The sequence below is a fragment of the Rhodnius prolixus genome, unplaced genomic scaffold (assembly GCF_049639745.1).
Source record: "Rhodnius prolixus isolate KJV_2025 unplaced genomic scaffold, Rpr scaffold_2, whole genome shotgun sequence".
Taxonomy (NCBI): domain Eukaryota; kingdom Metazoa; phylum Arthropoda; class Insecta; order Hemiptera; family Reduviidae; genus Rhodnius; species Rhodnius prolixus.
The window spans coordinates 44,395,316-44,412,320 of NW_027411592.1; the positions used below are offsets into that span (position 1 = coordinate 44,395,316).

General features: G+C 35.1%; 1 protein-coding gene across 14 annotated transcripts in view; it reads left to right on the forward strand.

Moving 5' to 3' along the window:
- Positions 1–17,005, forward strand: part of LOC141449738 (discoidin domain-containing receptor 2-like) — a 587,266-nt gene that overhangs the window by 505,302 nt on the left and 64,959 nt on the right. For all 14 annotated transcript variants that reach the window (XM_074119450.1, XM_074119440.1, XM_074119446.1 and 11 more), the window contains one exon: positions 11,833–12,040. In XM_074119450.1, the coding sequence (XP_073975551.1) occupies positions 11,833–12,040 (208 nt within the window). The remainder of the gene's footprint in view (positions 1–11,832; positions 12,041–17,005) is intronic.

The window sequence follows — 17,005 nt, forward strand, 5'->3', positions numbered from 1 at the left end:
CACCTTCACTCTTCTGTCATCCATCACCATATCATGGATTTTATCAATGATTTCTGGAGTAGTAACCTCAACAGGGCGTCCAGAACGTTCAGCGTCACTTGTGCCCATATGGCCACTCCGAAAATTTTGAAACCACTTATAAATTGTTCTAATCGAAGATGCAGAGTCACCATAATGTTTATCAAGCTTCTCTTTAGTCACCTGAGGCGTTTTGCCTTTCATAAAGTAGTGTTTAATCAACACACGAAATTCTTTTTCGTCCATTTTTTGAAAATCACTCGACTTCCTCGATTCAAACGAATGCCAAACACAAAGAAATAGACCGATCTGGCTGAAACTTGGTGTGTGTTCTTCCAAGAGATGCTACTAACTAAACATAACCTCGATACGCGCCAGTGGTGCTATCTCTCTGACTTTGCACGGACTTTTCAAACGACCCTCGTAACATAGCTCTGAATTCGTTCAATTTTTTTTTTTTTTTATAGAAGACTTAGAAGCAGTAGCTCTTTCGTGAAAGCCACTTTCAGTCATTTTGAATTTTCTTTTTCGGACTCCTGAGAACCACTCACACCGAACGACCGAATTCGTGTCGATTTATTTTCAACCGAGAATAACCAGTAAAACTTTGAACTAATTTTTTTGGAAGAGGATTTACCACGCCCTCTTTCTTTCAATTTATAACATTACTTCTTTTGAGCGTCTAATAAATGTGTGCACAATCATTTACAACATCATCATCAACATTATTATGAAAGCTAAAAACATTGTTACTGTTTAAATACTTGTGATATTGGCTAGAATTCAGGTTTTACTAAAACTTACTAGCAGGTTGTTCAAGGTACAATATGAAGTTAAAAAAATAAACAAAAACTTTAGTTGAAAAAAGCGAAGTCAGCTTTGCAACATTCTAATAGGATTTCCATTTGTTTTTCACTCTTTCAGAAGCCATTGAGGCAACAATTAAACTTAAAGCCACTTCAAGTTAACAAAAAATATCTATGTAAATACAAATTGTGCTCTAATTGTGAATATTTTAAAAGAGTGTATTATTATCAGGGAAAGGGAGAACAAAATTTTATAGGAGCACACTGAATAGAGATTTATATAATAGAGTGGGAAGCTAGATGTTAAAAGAAATACTCGTATAATACAAAAGAAGGAATGTTGGAAGGGAAAATATAGGGACACAGTAAACTTTTAGTGTATAACTGTGTGATACACTTAACAAATAAAAGCATTATATTTTACCTTGTATTCTTGTAAAGTAAGTCTTTTAGAAGCTTTCTTTTGCTATCCATGTAACCTTGCGATACTATATGCTGCAAAAACGTTCCCTAAAAAATGTATTATGCATAAAAATAAATTTATCTCCCGTTAGAATCAAAAAAATGCTCTTTAATGATTTATGAAGCAAAAAAAGAATTGAAATATTTACTCTTTAAATATTTTTCATATCAATTTCTTCTATCTCTAGTTACATAGTTTATTCATCTTGCATAGTTCAGTTTATTTTAAATTTTCAGATGTTTTTATGCCACAGCTGTCATTAGGGGTGTAGCAAGTAATTGATGATTAATCGAAATCGATAGTCTTTGTTACTTCTTCCGCAAGGCTGGTTAATAAAGAGTCTTGGTTTTGTTAAGGACGATTCCGACAGATCTACATATTTCTAGCAGCCTTTAAGAACAGCAGCGATTGCTTTATGGGTAATATAGCATGTTGCCTCTACAAAACCAGCTCTGCAATGCTTTTCCATTTCTAACTATTCGTTGGCAATCTGTAGCAATCTCATAAATAACCATCCTCCACTTGTTCATCGTCGATTTCTGCTACATTTTAATTTAAGCTGGTTTTTGAGATTAATGATTACAATTATGGTTTTATTGATGACTGCTTTGTTTTGAATGGTTGGCCATGCTTGATGGATATCACGTATCAAATTCATTTTATATTTTCAATTATAGGTAACTATTTAACTAATAGTTAATCAAAATCAATCTTATATCTTTCTAATTACAGTCTAAGCATCTCTGTTTCAAAATAACAGTGCTAAACTAAATTTTTACTGAATGAATTTAATTTAATTGTTACACTAAATGTATGAATGAATCTTTTGCCTTTTAATGAAGTAACTTACATAATACATAAATCTTATCTCACGAAATTCCATAATCAATAAATTTATACACTGTAATTAGTGTCTCGTTATTAACGACCCAAGATGCTGTTGACCCTTGTAATGCTACAGCGGCAGTTTACTTTTCTGCTGATACATCGGAAATTATTTCTGATGAACTTGAGCAATATTATTAATACTGGGGTAACTTGCTGAAACTAATTGCGACATCTTTTTTTCTTTTTTTTATGAAACGGTCCGACTGAAATGTGCCTTACTTTCACTTCCATTTCAGAATAGTGTACTATCCAAAATTAATTAAAACATGGACAGTTTAGTAAAAATAGTTACAGTTTATAATCCGCAGTTTGATTTACTTCGACCATTAAGTAGCAGTTATAAATATTAAGTAATATGAAGTTTATATTGCGTAGAAAAATTAGTGAATTACATTATTTGCAGTGTTGTCCATAGGAATGTTATTCCATGGGATGGGCTGGGATGGGACAGCACACATTTGTATTTCCCATGGTAGTCGATAATTGATATTGTAAAATAAATTTAGGCTGAAATTTGCAGTTGCGTAAGTGCAACAAAATATAATTCATTCATCATCTATGTAACTGCAAGGTGCTATGAGAAGGATTTCGAGTCTAAAGAATAATTCAGGTTTGCCTAGATTTTTTTCCTAGACTGAGCAGAGTGACTCAGAAATAAAATGAGAGTGTCAGAATGACACTGAATTGTCATACTTAGATTATACTTTTGAGTGATAAAGTTAATAAATTTTGTCGTTTTGCATGTCTCTTTGTGCATGTAGTCCTATTTAGTAGACACTAAACTTAAACTTTCATAAATTTAATAATTTTTATTTGAACTGTATTCCATATTAATATTATAATTGGAATCCCGTGGGATGGGATGGGATGGGACAAGCATAAATTGCCATGGGATGGGACAGAAAAATATGTCCCATGGACAAGCCTGATTATTTGCATTACTGTTCGCTCTAAAGTTTTGTCACATGAAGCTAAGGTCATAATATACAGAACATTATTGAGACCGGTTGTAAAGAGTGCTAATGAGACGTGGGTATTGTCTAAAGAAAGTGAAAGAATGCTTTGCGTAAAGGAAAGAAAGATATTTGGTCCATGCTTTGTAATTGGTCAGTAGAGAAGTAAGAAAATTGAAGAATTTTACCATAAAAAGAAGAAGATATTGTGCCTTTCTTAAAGAAAATCCGCCTCCGATAGTTAGGTCAAGTAGTCAGAATGGAGGTAAACAGAATGCCTAAAAGATTCCTCCTAAGCTCGACCAGGTGGAGCTGGCCGGAGAAGGTAAAGCTTGTGGAAGAGCCCCAGGTCATTTAGTACTGTTGCGCCACAGTTAGATAGATAGATTAATTTGTTCTCTTAATTTGTAGTATCTTTTCAGTGAGATAAACCTCATTGCAGAGATTCAGTAAGATTAAATAAAACACCCCATTATTGGATCTGTTTGATTTTTTGTGGAATTTGCTCATTATTTCTTCCAGATTGCAAAAGCAAATAACAGCTAAAAAATAAAGTTCAACAATCCTAATCAAGGGTTAAAAATTATGTAATCAAAAACAAGAATTAATTAATTATATTGGGAAATGCGTACTTTATTAACAATTTGAATGTTAAAAAAAATAAAAGTAAAAAGAAATAAATAAAAATCGCTTGGATGAAATGAAACACGAAGAGTAAAACTTCCATAGCCTTGTGATAGAAATATAAAAACGTTTTTGCAGACTATTTAGAAATATACACGTATTCGCACAAACTCCGCTTGCTGCATGTATTTATAACTCTATGTGTACAAATATTTGTAAAGCAAGTGATGCGAAAACCTGGTCTGTTTGAGTTATGCTCTCAATATTCTTCTTTTTTTTTTAAGTCGGAAAAGTGGAACGAGAAAAGTAATAACGGGATTTAAGTTTTCCTTTTCCCTCGCTGGGCTATTATTCCATAATAATAATTTATTTGTTTTTTACTTTCGAAACTTGTTTGTTTATAATCGTTAATGTAATTTCTTCCTGCGCTTGACATCGCCATTAATATTATTATTGCAAGTTCATCAGCTTTTTCTTAACAGAGGAGTCTAAGCATTTCTTCCCCGATCATGATAATACAGGCATCTTCTGCAATCTTTCACTAGTTTAGAGTTCCAGCTGAGTTTAAATAGAGCCTCTAAAGCTGTCTTACTATCAGAGATCATTGCCTTTATCACTTCATTCTGGTTCCATTTCAGGACCTCACAGATTAGTAATCCATGTAACTTCACTTGTAAAGCTGTACCATTATCTTTTTCCAAGCTTTTGAACTCCATAAAACAGACAGATCAGAAGGCACATCAACACCAACCTTAACTATAAAGCCGTTCACTGCACTACTAGATTAACTCCACAAACCAAAAAAGTTGAGAAATGTAATGAAATAATGTAACATACATTGTAGGCGCCACGATAGCCGAGCGGTAAGAGGCGAGACCTGTAAAGCTAATATGTATTGTTGGTTAGTGGGTTCGATTCCCCGGTCTTAGACCTTGGATTTTATTTAATGATTAATAAAAGAAATTTACAGTAAAGTATGTTTGCTAGTCGCCGGAGGAAAACTGTCATTTCCATACGTAAAAGAAAGGAATGATAACTTATTGTATCTGAAACATTACATGAAACATGACATACTGCGTAAATTTAGGGACATCGATTCAATTAACAGTTAATTAACTGGATATCAATTAATTACAGTGCCTACAGCGGTTTGCCAACAATAACAGATTTCGATAAATGCTATTTAGACAGATTGTGCAAGTCTTGATGCACGTCATAATTGTTCAATAATCCAGTGCCATAGCAATTCTCTTTTCACTTTACGAGGGTCGTTTGAAAAGTCCGTGCAAAAATAAAAACTACTTAATTTTTTGGGGTAAACCTTTTTTATTTTTCAACATAGTCTCCTTTTAGGCTTATACACTTCGTCCAACGCTGCTCTAGTTTGTTGATCCCTTCCGAATAATAGGATTTGTCCAAGTCTGAAAAATAACCATTCGTTTCTGCAATCACCTCCTCGTTTGAATAAAATCTTTTTCCCGCCAGCCATTTCTTCATATTGGGGAACAAATAGTAGTCCGAGGGAGCCAAGTCTGGAGAATAGGGGGGATGTGAAACGAGTTGGAACCTTATTTCCATTAATTTTGCGACCACAACTGCTGAGGTGTGAGCTGGTGCGTTGTCGTGATGGAAAAGGACTTTTTTGTGGGCCAATCGTGGGCGTTTTTCTTGCAGCTCGGTTTTCAAACGGTCCAATAACGATGAATAATATGCACCTGTAATAGTTTTACCCTTTTCCAGATAGTCGATGAGGATTATTCCTTGCGAATCCCAAAAGACAGTCGCAATAATCTTTCCGGCCGAAGGAACGGTCTTCGCCTTTTTTGGCGCAGATTCCCCCTTGGTAACCCATTGTTTAGATTGTTCTTTGGTCTCAGGAGTGTAGTGATGTATCCATGTTTCATCCACAGTGACGAAACGACGCTTAAAGTCCTGCGGATTCTTCTGGAACAGCTGCAAACCGTCCTTGCAACACTTCACACGATTTCATTTTTGGTCAAGCGTGAGCAATCGCGGCACCCCATCTTGCGGATAGCTTTGTCATGTCCAAATGTTGATGCAAAATATTATGTACCCGTTCATTCGAGATGCCCACAGCACTAGCAATCTCACGCACCTTCACTCTTCTCCATATCATATCCATCACCATATCATGGATTTTATCAATGATTTCTGGAGTAGTAACCTCAACAGGGCGTCCAGAACGTTCAGCGTCACTTGTGCCCATATGGCCACTCCGAAAATTTTGAAACCACTTATAAACTGTTCTAATGGAAGGTGCAGAGACACCATAATGTTTATCAAGCTTCTCTTTAGTCTCCTGAGGCGTTTTGCCTTTCATAAAGTAGTGTTTAATCAACACACGAAATTCTTTTTCTTCCATTTTTTGAAAATCACTCGACTTCCTCGATTCAAACGAATGCCAAACACAAAGAAATAGACCGATCTGGCTGAAACTTGGTGTGTGTTCTTCCAAGAGATGCTACTAACTAAACATAACCTCGATACGTGCCAGTGGTGCTATCTCTGACTTTGCACGGACTTTTCAAACGACCCTCGTACTTACTAATTTTAATTGAATTATTAAGCCACTGAATATTCTCGATATATATTCCCTAATATTTTAAGAGTGGATAAGCAGTTTTTAAAAAAAATAAAACTATATTTACATACCAGTAAATGTAAAACTGAATAAGAAAACAAAAAACACTGTGTATTTTAAGTGGTTCAAGTCCGGGTAGGAACTTTTATCCCAGTGTTGGCTAGGATTTTTTAAAATTGCGTTGATTTCTTTCTAATCCAATCACTTTTTACGAAAATCAAGCAGTGGTCCAGAAAACGCTTGTACGCCAGAACTGAATTATATACAGGGCCGGATTTTCCTATAGGCTAACTAGGCTTCAGCCTTGGGCCTCACGATCAAGAAGGGCCTACATTCAAATTGTTAGCAAAATTAAAATTACACTATTCTAAAAACGGTGAACACTAAAACACTGAACCGAAAATAAGGAGAAATTCTACGCATATGACTAATAAACAAACATAAAAATGTATTGGTTAAGATCAACGCTTTTGAGGGCCTCATAAGTGGAGTAGCCTAGGGCCTCTTTTCATCTAAATCCGGCCCTGATTATATACCACAAATTTTGTTTTTTCCCATTGTTTTTGTCAACTGAAATCGTGGTTTGTTTCTTCCATAACCAGTTTCTTTCCTCTTCCAAACCAAATCAAAATAACGTTCAACCTGTTGAAACTTTATAACAGCAGTTCTATTGATTGATAAAACTTTTATGTTGCCGTTCTCGAAGTCCAGCTACTCCCAGTGAAAATGACCGTACTGACGAGCGGGTTAGGTAAAGAGATTAGGAGTTCGGACTAGTAATTGAAAGATTTCCATTTCTCGAGCCCGGTATGAATTAAATTTTTGATTTAATTAGTAATATGCAAAGAGTGAAGGATTCTCATTTGGAAGTCTCAAACTTGAATCTCACAGCAAACTTTATTTTTGAGCCGCTACAGCTCAGTCTGGTTACGTACCCTAGTTTCGAAATAACACTTCCGGTGGTTTGTTTATTCAGAAGACCCAAACTGTGAATAAAGTGAATTGGGCACACAAAATTTTGATCTTTTATAAAATATGACTTGTCTTTTGTTACGTGTTCATTTATTTGTTGTTATGTTTTAGAGAATTATTTATTTAACCAAATAAACACTTAAACATTTAACCAAAATTGGCGTGGGCAGCCAGTCCTTTTAATAGAATGCAAGTTCTTTGACCAAATGTGCACATATGTATTCCTGAAAAGCTGTTCTTTCCATGAACACTGCTGGTAAATTATTCAATAGTAACTAGCTCGCATTAAATTTGTACCACTGTTCTGCGGTCTTTTCAAACAAAATGTCACCATCATTTGAACTTGAATTTTACTTAAATGAAATAAGATTATGTTAGTAAATTGAAATTAGCTTATGCTGCACCGCATCAGTTTCAAACGCATGATAGCTTTCAAAAACAGTATTTATTTCATCTTGGTGTTGGCTGTAATAAAAAATTGAATCCATGATATTTGTCACGTGTTTTTTGGTGATTGGCTTCGTCGGTCTCTTATAAAGGAATCACTAATCTTCGCTTGCAGCATTTTTATAAAGTTTTGCACAGATTTCTTCAAAAGCTGTTGTGTTAAAAGTTGGTCCCTGGTAAAATCACAAAATAATATACTACTTTTCTAACTCATTAGTTTAAGGCCGAGTTTTGAACAGTATTGTCTCTGTCTAGAGCCCCCCTCTCGAATCGAAAAAAGGCAGGGTGCGCTGTTCAACTCAGACATTCATGATCCTTGAATTTAACAAAATTAAAAAAAAAAATGAACAACTTTACATCACTGGCATTATTTTAGTGAGTAATTTCCTTAAACTTAATCGTGATTTTGTTGATTTGAAGTAGTTCGATCATTATTGATCGTCTTTTTCCTTTATTTAAAAAATTGTCCAATTTGCATAGAAACCAAAAATAAATAAATAACAACCGAGAGAAATAAATTAAACAAACATGAAAACACGTTGTTTCAAGGCAAAACATATTCAACAGTGTTATAAATTGTTTCGTATTCATTTTCTCCTGTAGTTGACTGTCCTGAGGGATATTAGGAATTCAATTCAGAGCATGGCAACCTCGTCTGTTCACCTCTTCACCGATCGTGGCAATGATATATCGTCCCAGGACAACGTTTTGGTCCTTCTTCCTCATTGAAGCATCTCTTTGGCCGTTTCCTATTCTCTTTCTCATCTTCCTTATTTTCATCCACCTGCTGGGAATAATAAAGGGTGAAATATTTTGCAATGATATTTTTTTCAGCTACATCCCCTCCATTAAGCCTCCATCTTCTACTTTTATTATTTTCCAAATTAAGGTTACCTGTTTGTATTAATACTGCCTGAATTTTCATACAAATTTACATTTGTGTGGTAATCATGGAGTAAGTACTTTCTACAACTCGACGACATTATTCGTCTGGGATAAGGTTATCTTTAAGTTGCTAAGGAAATTCCTCGATTTCGCGGTATTAAAATTAGGTTTAATTGAAAGCACCGAGCGAAGCGATCATCAACCCAAATATTAGCTCCAAGGAATCATTGGAAAAGTGCACTATAACTCCACACTATTCTAGAACGAAGAAATGGTTACGATCCTACTCACGGTACGATTACTGCAGTATGTCTTCATTTCTGTGCCAAGAGCCATAATCCCAAAGACGTGGAGGTCGCATTAAAAACAAAAATACTCAAAAATTAGCAATACTCAAACACGTACAAAGTTCTCGAGTACCATAATACTAGATAATTGAATGAGTGATAAATTTCCAAAATAGTTTGGAGCTAGAATTGTCCTCCGATGTCTAGAAATAGTCGTATTGTTTTCATGAAATACTCCTTAAACGTACCTACATCGCGATTCTCTTTACTGCTGTAAGATTCATCATTATACCTCTTTCGCAAAAACTTCAAATAGGAATTAATCTAAAAAATTAATAAATTTTTGTGAACATATGAATAAATTGCAATTTAATTCATTAATATGGTTCAAGAAAATGGAAAATCAAGTTAAATGAAACCAAATCTCAAAATATTACTTTCACTCTCCGCCGCAACACTCTTCCTCCGATCTTCTATGACTCAATTCCAATTCCTCCTGCCAATGTTGTCCGTTATCTTGGGCTTTATTTAGACAAAAGACTGACTTGGAACCCGCACACACGACTTAATCGAACTGAAGTTAACAGGCGTTATCGACTACTTAACCCACCCGTTGCCGCACACTTTTAATTTGATGATCGTGCTCAGAAACACACTTTTTTTTTCTCAATTGTTTATGACTGCCAGATGGAATCAAGTGTAAGTTGTATGTTTGGAAGTAAAAATTATCACATTTGGCCACGGTTTTTCCAAAAAACCTCTCGACGGCTATAACCGTCATTTGCTCATCATGTTATTTTTTCTCTTTCCAGAGCAAATGACGGCTATGACCGTCGTGACGACTATACAGCATTTGCTTTACTAATTTAATAATTAACAAGTGTATGCGTTAGTACACTTCGTACTAACGCTGTACTTTTTTTTATTAATTAAAATGTGCACGACGGCTATAGACGTCGTTTGCCTACATATCAACAAAGATCGGACGGCTATAGCCGTCATTTGCGGCAACGGGTTAAAAGACTACTAGACCAACGTTCAAAACTTTCACTTAATAACAAACGACTGATTTACAATTCCATACTAAAACCCGCCTGGACGTACGGTATTGAACTGTGGGGTTCAACGAAACGCTCCAATCTTCAACGAATTCAATCTCTTCAGTCTAAAATTCTCCGCACTGTCGTTAACGCTCCATTTTACGTTTCAAATCTAACTATCCACACAGACCTGGAAATTCCCGTTTGTATGTCAGGTTGCACGAACTCGCTATAAAAGCCTTCATCAGAACTTGCACTCTCATTCCAATCCTCTTGTCCGCCATTTATCATCTCATCACCATCCAGATCATCCTCCCAGTCGACTAAAACGCCAGTGGCCTCGCGATTTTCTCTCTTCTGAAGAGAGTAGCTAATCCTAGAGATGACTTAGGGAGTGTTATCGTTGGGTAACTTCTCCCCTCAATTAGTTAGTTCGATGTCAGTTATTGTCATTGTTACTTATAGCGTGTCTAGCGCTGGTGTAACTTTACAAATAAATTTTAAAAAAAAATTCATTAATATAATTTAGTAAGACATTTTTCTCAATTTTTTTTTTTTTTTTTTTTTTTTTTTGAGATTACAAATTAATAATAAAGTTATTTTGGTAAGAGTATTCGGATAATATCAACAATAAAAAGAATCCGTAATATTTATTCTGTAAATAATTTTGGATTTAATTAAATAATAGACGAGAATTTGAGTGCTGTTGTGCAGCTATACTTGGTGAGTATAAGAAGTTAATGCCAAAGATGGCCACCAACCAATTTCTTCTTCTTGCAAACCCGTCTCTCTCTCTTCCAGTACGCAATCCACTTAGGAGATTTCTTGCTTAAGGTCCATACAATGTCCATTTATATGTTGCGCATGTTTCCATCATAAAATATAAATCCTTTAATATTGTTACATCCTTAAATGGCACTTATTTTACAAAAATTGTGGATTAAATTGTTCAGAATAATGATTCTGCGCAATTTTATATTATAGTGAATAGCCGAAGAATTGTTTGGCCGAGGAATAAATATTGTCGAAAATGAAAAATAGACTAGAAGATTTGATTCTCTTACTTAGTGAAAAGTTATTATTTGTAGTCTCATAAAATCTGAGTGAAAAATATTTTCAATCAAATCTATAGTTATTTTAGTGGACATGCAGAATAAACGTTCTTTATCTAGGGATACTAGAGGTTAAAAATAAACATTGGTACTGGCTTTTGGTGTTCACAATTCCACAAGTGTCATCGTGTTGGTCTAGTGGTCAGCAGCATGGTTTTGTAAGTGGGAGATCCCCAGTTCGAATCCCGCTTTTGGACTACTTTTTAATTGTTAGAAAAAATGGTTTATAGTAAAGTATGAGCTTCCGCCTTCGTCCACGACACCTAATTGGTAGTTGGACGTTAAGTGCCGCCTGGAAAAATAGGCGATTACTTTACTTTAAATGTTGTTTATGGAATTTTTAAAAAATTCAGCTTATTGTGGATACATTGGACATAATAACTAGAACAACGAGAGGCCTCTAAGCTAGCTAATAAGGGACTGGGGCTGAGGTGATTGGATCAGGCACTTAGTACTTACTTAGGAAAGATGTTTTCAGCATGCTACAATTCACGCAACAAAAAGGTTCGTCCAGTTTATTCTCGACGAGGGAGATAATATTTTTTCGAGGCCAGGCTCCTATCAAAGTGCTGAACTTATCATGTTTAAAATAATAAACTATGCTATTTAGGCCAAATTGAATTGAGATCTGTATGTGTGTGTTTTTCTTCTTATTGTGAAATATGTGTGCAAATGAAGGAAAGATACCAAAAATATTTTATACTTATTTCTTGTTTCGTTTATTTGTTGCGCCAGGTGTTCTCTGTGGCAATGGTATCGTTCAGTCTGGATGGAGAACAGTATCATGCCAATCAAGTGAAATTCGTGCCAGAGCTGAACAACCTAAGGAATGGTGCCTTTAACGTCACAATACCATTGCACGGACGTCTAGCTAGGTACCTCAAAGTTCAGCTTTACTTTTCCGCCAGATGGATACTTCTTAGTGAAGTTTCATTTGATTCAGGTAATTTTTTTTTTAAATATAAAATTGTATTAAACATTAGCCGCCATCATGGCTTATTGGTTAGAACCAAAAACGAGAATTTAAACCGTCATCAACCTAACAAAAATACCAAATCTTAAAAGAAGCTGAAGAACAGATAGAAATTGCTTGCATTTTTAACTTTTACAGATTTAAGTGATGCATTTCAACTTAAATGCCTTCTTCGGGCCTGGAGACTAGTGTTAGTTTAACCTGTTCGCTTGTTCCACAGGCAGATTCTAGGTCATTTTCCCTACTTACCATTCTCAGTTCGCCTTTATGTTCGGTAAAAATCTCTGTTTATATTTACCGCAATTCATTCCTTCAACTCTGAGCCTTCATCGTAGATTTACTAAGTCCTGGTTTTAAAATGGAGTATTAATGTGAACTAATAATGCTAATATTCATTCTTCTCATTTTACACACTAATTCTTATTGTAGAAGACCATTTGATACTCCGGTTGATCTTGTGTTTCAATTTTGGCCAATTTCCTGATAAGTGTCTTTTAAGCATTTCTCTCACTCGGCTCAAAAGTTCTAATATCTTTTAGATTTCTTCTAAAAACTGCTCATGATCGTTAGAAATTACCACTCGCCATCAAAATTCTGCTAGACATCTATTTATTGCTGATACATTGGGCATAAAGACTAGAATATTCATCTAAGATTCTAAAAAATAGCCTTCAATCAAACTCCAGCCTTATAGCCGAAGCTCTTTCCAAACATCCCTCCTTTAAACATCCAACTCTTTATGCGCTGCTAGCTTCATGTCTTCTTAAATAAATAGTAGTGATAATTATAGTTCATTATTTTGGGTGACTGGTTCATAATTTCAATAGGATGAGAAAATATAGTTCATAACCATACGACTGAGGATACACCAACTAAACAATAACCATGCAAAAATAACATATAGACAATAAGCCTTGAAGATGACCTAGTCCCTACGTCGAAAGCTCAGCAAATATAAATGAATATCATGACTAGGGAACGGATTCGTATGTATTTACATATTTTTTTCTAGGCAATTTACAGACGTTTTTCAACTAGAAGTATTCATACTGACACTTTTTAAGCCGTTTGAGTCTACTTTTATTTCACATATTTCCACATATTTGGATGTTATCGCATATTTATACATATTTGATTAAAATAAATAAATATTTCTACATATTTAATCAAAATATGAACATATTTTTCATTTTGGGCATATTTTCATAATTGGGAGGTGGTTGACAGGAACTGTGAACCACAGACTGTAGGGCTGTGAATCACAGTGGGTACAATGGTTATTGTAATTTACACAGAATGCTGCTAAACAGTGACGGGCACTTGTTAGTTCTTTGAAGTTGTCTGACGTTGTCTGTTCTTTCAGCTCGTTCGTTGAAGTGTCCAATTCATTTCGTTCGGTCACTTAGTGTATTCTTTTTTGGGTGAAATGCCACGAACATCGGCCTCAAACAAACAACTGGTTGCTAAATATCTTCGCGAGTTTCCAGCAGAACTTTTTCGAAGTGATGGAGACATTTTGTACTGCACAGCTTGAGACAAGCGCGTTTCTTGCTCTCAACGTTCCCAAGTCACCCAACATATTGCCACCGGATCGCACATAGAGAATAAAAACAGAAAGAATGAGAGGACGTCCTATCAAGCCTTCCTTACATCTCCATCATCAAGTAAGTCTACTCTGAGTACAGATCTGTGTCGGGCTTTGGTTAGAGCAGATATCCCTTTCCACAAACTTAAAAATCCTCATTTCAAAGGATTTTAGTCGTTACAAGTCCATCTTACGCCCAGATCGTCGTCACTTTACGTTCCAACATTGAAATTTCATGTGGTTGCAAACAATTTCGAAGAGTCAAGTTTTCAAAATTGAAAATTTAACACATCTTTTTATAAATAGTAAAAATGTTCTTTGTTGTATAAATCATTATAACTTGTAAAAACAAATTATTTTGTTCCTAATAAATTATTATAAATTGTAAAAATGTTCTTTTCTTGTATAAATAATTATAACTTGCCAAAAAAAAAAAAAATCCATTTTAATAAAAAAAAAATGTCCATTTTACTTAAATATTCCAGAAAATATTTTAAGAAAATCACATATTTTCCACATAATTGACGAAAATAAATGCATATTTTAATTAAATATTTGGCATTTTTAAATACATAAAAATCCGTTCCTTAATCATGACTGAAATTGGCATTTATTTTTCATCCTATTGTGATAATTATATACATACAAAGAGATAGATGTACAGTTGTAATTAAGAAGTTTATTCATTATCTAAGTTGATTGTCTGTAGCAGTCAATGCATTTCCATTTCCCGAGTCAGTATTACCTTTTTACTCACAATTCTTAAGTTATGGTTTGTAGAATCGTGATCTATTTTGTAGATCTTTAATATAGTATTTCTCTCTATTTAGCGTACCATCTTTTCAAATGCGGCCTTACCCAGTCGCCAATTTGCGCTGTCTGTTGTGAGTCCAATGAGACTATGCGACACTTTGTAGAGATGTGCCCCGTCTATGCTAAAACTGATTCCTCGTCTTCGGAAGGTCAAATGTCTCCCTACTTTCTAGGTTTATTCCAGTGCACTGGGCGATTGAGTCGCCATGCTCCCTAGTGTCCTGTTACTACTTTATTAGTTTATTGTATTGGCATCTGGCAACTTTTAGCCGGATTTGTTGTTTTAAATCCCCGGTATTGGGCATTTTGGGTTGCCTGCGTTCCTTCCTCTTTTTGGTGGAACCGCCCTTCTAATACAATCTACAAATCTACAATTTCTCTCTTTAGCAAACGTACGCTGATAGAAACAAACCAGCGTTCAAACCCCCTATCGCTATTATTTCGTTATTTTCTTTCGAAACACAGAAGACGATTTATATAATGACTCTGGTCGCCAATTTCTTCTGGATATCATTTTTAAAAATACCAATTTGTTTTCTATTAATTTGAGGTTAATATTTACCGATCCACAATTTTATTGATTACATTACTCTCACGTTGGGAAAAAACGAAAGTTGAACACTGTTTGTAGCTCAGTTCTATCCAAACATGTACAAGTTGTTACACCATTTTAGCAAACTTTAACTCTTGGCGGTCGGTTGAAAGAGGCCTCTTAGAACGAACTGTACTGTTTGTTTTTATTGGGCCAACTTTTGCTCTTTCTTAACGGTCATGTCAAAGTAAATTCTACGTATTCTTCTACAATAACCAGTACACCAAATATAAGCTCTTAAACGACGGTTCAATACCCTTTTTCAAATCCAATTGATGTTCAATTCATTTGAGTTAAAGTTTGTAATTTTCTTTTTATAGAATTCTTCAAGTTTCTTTCAAATTCATTATTTATTTATAAATATGAATGTAATTATTTGTTTTCCTTCCATTATTATGAAAACTAGCTAAGACTCTTTTAAATTGTAAGGTTAAAAGTAATTCCCAAGATTTTGTTAAATAGTATGAAAACAATGTACGATCTTTTAAATATGAATGCATGAGTTAAAATTGATTAGCTCGGCTTCGATCTTTAACACTAGATTTACACTTTCGGCTGAGTTCCTACTAAGTGTGAGCGGTTACTTCTGCTCCTCAGTTTCCCGGGTTACCAAATCAAACCAATGAATTAACACTATTAATAACAGATAAGTTTTTACTTAATTCATTAACAATAAATGCCTTTACATTTTCACTACATTTTTTTTACTTTTCCCAAATTTTACCCGTATTATCCCTTTTATCATAATCATGTGCTAATAAATTCGTAGAAAATTTGCCGACTTAATAAAATTCAAAAATTGTAATTACATAAACAGGAATTGATTGTTCTCGCATTTCAATCTAATTTTTCCTTCTTTTATTTAGTCTATTTATTTCACAATTTACGAATCATCAGTGGATATATATATTATTAGACGCATACGAGGGTCGTTTGAAAAGTCCGTGCAAAAATAAAAACTACTTAATTTTTTGGGGTAAACCTTTTTTATTTTTCAACATAGTCTCCTTTTAGGCTTATACACTTCGTCCAACGCTGCTCTAGTTTGTTGATCCCTTCCGAATAATAGGATTTGTCCAAGTCTGAAAAATAGCCATTCGTTTCTGCAATCACCTCCTCGTTTGAATAAAATCTTTTTCCCGCCAGCTATTTCTTCATATTGGGGAACAAATAGTAGTCCGAGGGAGCCAAGTCTGGAGAATAGGGGGGGATGTGAAACGAGTTGGAACCCTATTTCCATTAATTTTACGACCACAACTGCTGAGGTGTGAGCTGATGCGTTGTCGTGATGGAAAAGGACTTTTTTGTGGGCCAATCGTGGGCGTTTTTCTTGCAGCTCGGTTTTCAAACGGTCCAATAATGATGAATAATATGCACCTGTAATAGTTTTACCCTTTTCCAGATAGTCGATGAGGATTATTCCTTGCGAATCCCAAAAGACAGTCGCCATAATCTTTCCGGCCGAAGGAACGGTCTTCGCCTTTTTTGGCGCAGATTCCCCCTTGGTAACCCATTGTTTAGATTGTTCTTTGGTCTCAGGAGTGTAGTGATGTATCCATGTTTCATCCACAGTGACGAAACGACGCTTAAAGTCCTGCGGATTCTTCTGGAACAGCTGCAAACCGTCGTTGCAACACTTCACACGATTTCATTTTTGGTCAAGCGTGAGCAATCGCGGCACCCCCATCTTGCGGATAGCTTTGTCATGTCCAAATGTTGATGCAAAATATTATTCGAGATGCCCACAGCATTAGCAATCTCACGCACCTTCACTCTTCTGTCATCCATCACCATATCATGGATTTTATCAATGATTTCTGGAGTAGTAACCTCGACAGGGCGTCCAGAACGTTCAGCGTCACTTGTGCCCATATGGCCACTCCGAAAATTTTGAAACCACTTATAAACTGTTCTAATCGAAGGTGCAGAGTCACCATAATGTTTA